This window comes from Zalophus californianus, chromosome 17, assembly GCF_009762305.2.
Source record: "Zalophus californianus isolate mZalCal1 chromosome 17, mZalCal1.pri.v2, whole genome shotgun sequence".
Lineage (NCBI taxonomy): Eukaryota > Metazoa > Chordata > Mammalia > Carnivora > Otariidae > Zalophus > Zalophus californianus.
The window spans coordinates 15,851,488-15,857,364 of NC_045611.1; the positions used below are offsets into that span (position 1 = coordinate 15,851,488).

Consider the following 5,877-nt stretch of genomic DNA (forward strand, 5'->3'; position numbering starts at 1 on the left):
CAAACAATATACAATCAATATACAATCAACAAAAGAGTATATGTATTCTCATGTGTCCGCGGCAAGCTGTAAGGAGGAGAAAGAGGCAGAGCACGTGGGGATGACAGCCATCAGGGAAGGGTTCTCTCAGAAGGAGGTATGTGAGCAGAAACTCAAACAGAGTGAGGGAGTGAACCATGTGCTGCTTTAGAAGAAGACTGAGAGCAAAGGCCCCAAGGTAGGAATGAGCTTGCCATGTTTGAAAGGGTAAAGAAGACTAATACGGCTGGAGAGAAGAATGAGGCAGAGGGCTGGAGGAGGTGAAACCAGGTTTCACAGGGCTTGAAGCTTATGCAGTTTGGAGGGGACCCTTTTTACGACACAGAAAATAAAATTCTGAATATAAAATTGCCTCGGGACCCTCCCAGATCTTGGAAAGGGCCTGTGCAAAGGAGGGTCCATGAAACTTAAACTTCACTCACTTGAAACTAAAGCTGCTTCTGGTGAAAGAAGATGTTTGAGGGATGGGGGTGGCCGCAAGGCAGGGACTGGATGTGGTGTGGTCTTAGAGACCATGGGAAGGATGGGAGCCATAAGATGGGGTTTTGAGTGCAGAAGGGCTAGGCTCTGATATGCATTCTAAAACATTTCTGATGTATGCTTTCTCTGGCTTCCAAGCAGGAAATTGACACCGGAAACAAGGACAATGGGAGAAAGGAAGGAGATCAATGAAGGAGGAGGCAAGAGCTACCTCTGCTTACACCAGAGTCAAAGGTGTGTAAAATAGAAGGAATAAGCAGTGGGTGGGAGGGCTTTTTGCAGAGAACCTGCAGAAAGGCTGGTAGCTTTGATGTGGAAGGTAATGGAACAAATATGCTGTTCTACACATGCCCTCTGAAGAAGGTACTGTCTGGGAAGGGAATGGGCATGTGCTATTGAGTTCCATGGCTGGAGGCACTGATCACACAAAAAGCACCTGGGCCACATCACCAAGCCACAGATAGTAACTGAGTACCTACCTAAGTTTATCAGAGCAGGACAGCAGTGCTAAGTGGGAATGGCTTTTCGATTCTGTACCATTTGGAACTCTAAGGAGGCAGCCCGTGTGAATGGATACATAGGCTCTGGGATGTAGTTTTCTTGACTTCCTCGTATAAATGGTTCCTAATCCTATTCAATATGTAGGTGTATCTTGTAGGCTTTGCCTCCAAACTTTATCTCATATCCATTTACTTCTCTCCATCTCCGCTGCCAGTACCTTGACCTAAGTCCACATAGGATCTCAACTGGAATCCCCCGCTAGCCTTTGAAACGCTCCCCCTCCAGCTTCCATGCTTGCCCTCTCCATTTCTATTCTTTGAACATAGACACAGCCTGGGGACAAACAAGGTTTAAAATGCCAGACTTCTAAAAGTTAATTTTAAAGGTACTTCTATGAAAAAGGGCAGTTGAATATATCCCCCTCAAGTTTAGCACGGTCCCTTAAGTTAAGCACCTTCAACCCTGCTTTGCCTGCAAAGAGTTCTTTAAGGATGCTCAACTGAAGCTCCCGCTTTCCTTTCTTCCTATTAAAAATGGCTCTTGGATGCTTTTATTCTTAGAGATGCCATTCTATTGTAACACCAATATAGTTATATAAGCACATCGTTTCATGCTCTATTCACCTTCTGAATCTTTTAACCCGACCTCTCTCAGCTGAGAAAAGAAATACTATGGGTTTAAATCTATCTGCTATCAGCTGCAGTAGGGTAATTCTTACCCTAGGGCCCCAAACCCTCATTTCAGATGGACTAATCCAAACCTCTTTTGGTGGCAATGCTATTTCCTCCACTACCTGGTTTGGCTGTACGCTGAGCCCCAGTTATATTTAGGCAGTGGAGGGGAAAAATAGGGATATTAACCTCTAACACTGATGAAAATAATAGCCACAATAAAATCGGGATGAAAAACGCAGGGGTAGTAATTATTCTGCTCTTACCTTACCCCAGAGGAAATACTTTTCAGATAGAGCCTTAGGAATTTGTAAAAGGTCTCTCTGTTTGGGGTTTTATAAGGCAGGTGGAGGGGTGATCTGGAGGCGGGGGGGGGGGGGTGCCAGAGCCGCAGACAATGTGGCATTAAGTGATGGGGCCCGCAGTAGGATCCCGCGCCTCTCCCTCCATTCTTCAAAGGTTGAAAAATCTGAGGATGCAGGCTCTTGGAACCACTTCCCTCCTCTGTTCTATCTGGCAGCAGCCTAGTGTGGAAAATATACTAGGCTATATTTCAAATAACCTAAACCAACTGGCAAAAAGTACTAAATTCTTGCTTTTGTGTCTGGCTCTTAAATTCCTGCAGACCTGACTTAACAGACAAGAGAGGGTCATAAAACTGAACCTGTGAAACAAAAATAGACCTTTCGGGACTTCTCATACACACACAGCAGGGGTGCCAAAATCGCTTTCATTTTTTCATGTTTCCAATTGTGTAGGGCTTCCTGCACATGCTCGTGTGCCTGAACAGGCACAGGGGAGCGGGCATCCTTCTAGGCACTGTGTGTCCAGGGTTGAAGGAGGAGGCACTGTGAGGCTTTCAACTCTCCGGGCCCCCATCTTTCTGTCAAACAGCTTCACCTTGATACCAGCTCTCCATTTCCATAATTAATTTCAGGGACCTAAGACAGCACACATTTGGTTCTGTAGGCTTCTCTAACTGCTGTGGTTTAAAAGGGCTTTATGCTTTGAGGTTTCCTCATTCGGAAATCAAATAATGTAAATCTAAAAAAAAAAAAAATACACAAGTGCCTTCTGGCTACCAATGACAGTGAGTAGCAATAATAAAAAATAATAATAGTGAAAATATGCAACCGCGTTAATGCCAGGGACCTAGGGATGCAGGAGACAGAAATGAAATTAGAGGGGAAATCATGATATTGCTGGAGTACTGCTCTCACACTAAGACCAGGGGGATTGGGATAAGGTAAAGTTAATTGCATTTCCAGATGACAAACCTCTCACCTCTGAACTGAATGGCTCTTTATAAAAGCTATCAGTAATAAACTGTAAATCTCAGCCATGATTGCAAATAAAGGTCATCCCTTTCATGCTGCCACTTTCCTGGGCCTTATTACATTCCCGCCTGAACCGCTCTCACTTCTTAAGGTGCGCCAGCTGTCCATATAAGCAATCAGCAGGGCTTGCTTTCTTGATTTTTTTAAAGCATGACATTATCGGATTTACATCCTTGCACATTGTGCAATTGCACTGGGCCAATCCCCTTCTCCTGGAAAGGAAGACCACATCCGGGGGCAGGATTACTCTTCATCTTTTCCCATGAATGTAAAGGAGGTCCTGCACTGCCAGGATTTGTAAGAAGCCACGCATCCCATCTAACGTATCCGTTTTAATTGCTATAGTCCTCCCACACCTTTCCTTCCTCTGTGTGGGTGGCGGTTGATCCCTGTCCCTCACTGCTCCCTGGATCAACGCGCCTCCCTTAGGAAGAGGAGTTAAATTTAATTTAATGCAACTAAGGGAATATTCATTCACACCCACTGTTGATGACATTGTCCCCAAATCCTTTTTTTCTCCGTGCCTGTCTCCAATTCTATCAACAGTACCGAGGGAAAATATTTAGTGAGCACCTGCTATATGCCAGGAGAGGGCTAAGCAGGCGACATTACCTCAGCTAATCCTCTCACCTGCCATGGCAGGTCCCATTTCATCTCCACTTTGCAGATAAGAAAACTGAGGCTCAGGGAGGTTACTGCCTCAGCTTTCCCACAGTGCAAGTGACAGAAATGGGACTGTGTTTTTCTTTAGCCGAAAGACACCTAACGCATCCAGGAAAAGACTGAGAAAGGTTAAATGATACAAAATGGCAAAGCCAAGTGGTGAATGCAAAAGTGACTTCAGGAGCTCTCTGCCAGGAAAGAGAGCAGATGCTGAAAGAAAGCTCTGCTGGGGAAGAGGAATCCGTGCCCCACACGCTCCTACACAACTCTGTTCTAGGAGATACTGCACTTACCACTGCCCCAAACGCCGAAGGGAGGGAAGCATTAGCCTTCAACTCAAAATCAAACAGTTCCAATTCGGATTCTGTTTTGTTTTGTTTTGTTTTTTTATGGAAATTGCAGGTTTACTGTTATTTCCAGTTTTGAGTGTACATTTGACAATTTTTGTATACTGTGCAGTCTTTTTCATAGATTTTTCTCCTCTCACTTTTTGTTGTTGTCTGCTCCAGTATTTTTATTTTTATTTTGCTCTAGTACTTAAAGGAAATTGTTGACATCATGTTATTTAAATCATTAATACTTCAGTATATATCTATCACTGATAATTTTTTAAAATATAGCCATGATGCAATTATTAACAGTTATTCTATATCAGTTGATACCAGTTCATATTAAAATTTCCTTAATTGCATTAATCCATTTGTCCCCTTAGCCGTTCATTCGTTCAATCACCACGTGACAGGCAAGATAATCGCTGAGATTTCAGCTTCTCTGTTAATTTACCTTCCCTTGTCTACAAAAATTATGTGAAATGAATGGTGAAAATACTTTGCAAAATATTAAGTATTCTTCAAGGGCACATTTCAAATCACAATAATCCCCTAAATAGTAGCAGTAACGTATGTTCTCCTGTCTTGTTTTTTTTTGGTTCCCAAGTTTTATTTAAGAACTCATACAAAATATTCCAGATAAATGCGTTTTAATCCTCATCTTCCTCCTCTTCCTCGTCTTGGTTAATCTGGAAGTAACGCAACTCGTAACTCTCTTTGCTGTTAGCAACTACGTGCAACCAGTCGCGGAGATTATTCTTCTTCAAATATTTTTTGGTGAGATATTTCAAATACCTTTTGGAAAAAGGCACCTCAGAAGTTACAGTAATCTTGCTTTTGCTCCTTTCAATTGTTACAACCCCTCCACCGAGATTCCCAGCTTTTCCATTCACTTTGATTCTCTCTTGAAGAAACTGCTCAAAATTGGCAGCATCCATGATTCCATCTTCTACAGGGTGGGTGCAGTCAAGGGTAAACTTCAGAACTTGCTTCTTTTTTTTGCCCCCCTTCGCCACAAGCTTTTTCACGGGCGCCATGGCGGCAGCGGAGGCAGAAAAGTGTTCTCCTGTTTTAAGTGGGGTTGTAACTATTCTCAAAAATCAAATAGGGAAAATCTTAATATATAAAAACAACCACAGATGCATTCGCTTATGACCTACTTAGAGCTTCAATCATTTCCCTGTGTACCTTTGCACCATACTTAATGTCAAAAGATTTACAAAGACCCACAACACCTTATCTTTGACTTCCAAGAGCTTAAGTTTCATCTAACTAATGAAAATAAAATGGTGAAGTGCCAATGCAAGATTTAATCAATGGTTCAAAATAACACTAAGAAACCATGTCAGTACAAAAAGTAATGACCAACAACTTGTACCTGAGCTCAAGGAAAGTCAAGGTCACTTCATACTGAGAAGTTCATGGGAGGGAGATCCTCTGGATCTTGAATAGGTATAGAATCTTGATTAGCGAAAGGAGGACATTCTCATATCAACTAATTTAAATGCAATGTAGTTGGTAAGAAAATCTCCGAAGGAGAGATTTTTCTTCTTTTGTGGAATATTAATCATACTTTCTAAATGGAAAATTCACAGGTGAGTGAAAAATGAACAAAGCTACTAGCAAAACAAAACTCTGGGGAGATAAGCTAGACCTTAGTGTTTTCTCTGGACGTCATGGAACTCACCTTGTCTGGGCCACAGGAGAGGGGTCTAGCAGGAATCACCAGGAGATGGCTAACAGAGTAGAATGCAGTAACCTGTGTCTCCCACTTTGAAGACAGAAACTGGCATCTAACTGGAGCATTCCGGAGTCTCCCAACATTTGCAAAACTTATCTTGGGAATTCACTTTTTGC

The 5,877-nt window shown here is 42.6% G+C and overlaps 1 protein-coding gene across 1 annotated transcript; it reads right to left on the bottom strand.

Moving 5' to 3' along the window:
• Positions 1–4,608: 4,608 nt before the first annotated feature.
• LOC113936157 (60S ribosomal protein L22-like) lies at positions 4,609–5,071 on the bottom strand. The gene has a single exon (XM_035725232.1). The coding sequence runs from the start codon at positions 5,055–5,057 to the stop codon at positions 4,671–4,673; it is 387 nt and encodes a 128-aa protein (XP_035581125.1). The 5' UTR covers positions 5,058–5,071; the 3' UTR covers positions 4,609–4,670.
• Between the last annotated feature and the right edge of the window lie 806 nt (positions 5,072–5,877).

Bases quoted from the DNA above. Each gene is read 5' to 3' on its own strand.
- LOC113936157 (XM_035725232.1), bottom strand. From the start codon at position 5,057: ATGGCGCCCGTGAAAAAGCTTGTGGCGAAGGGGGGCAAAAAAAAGAAG.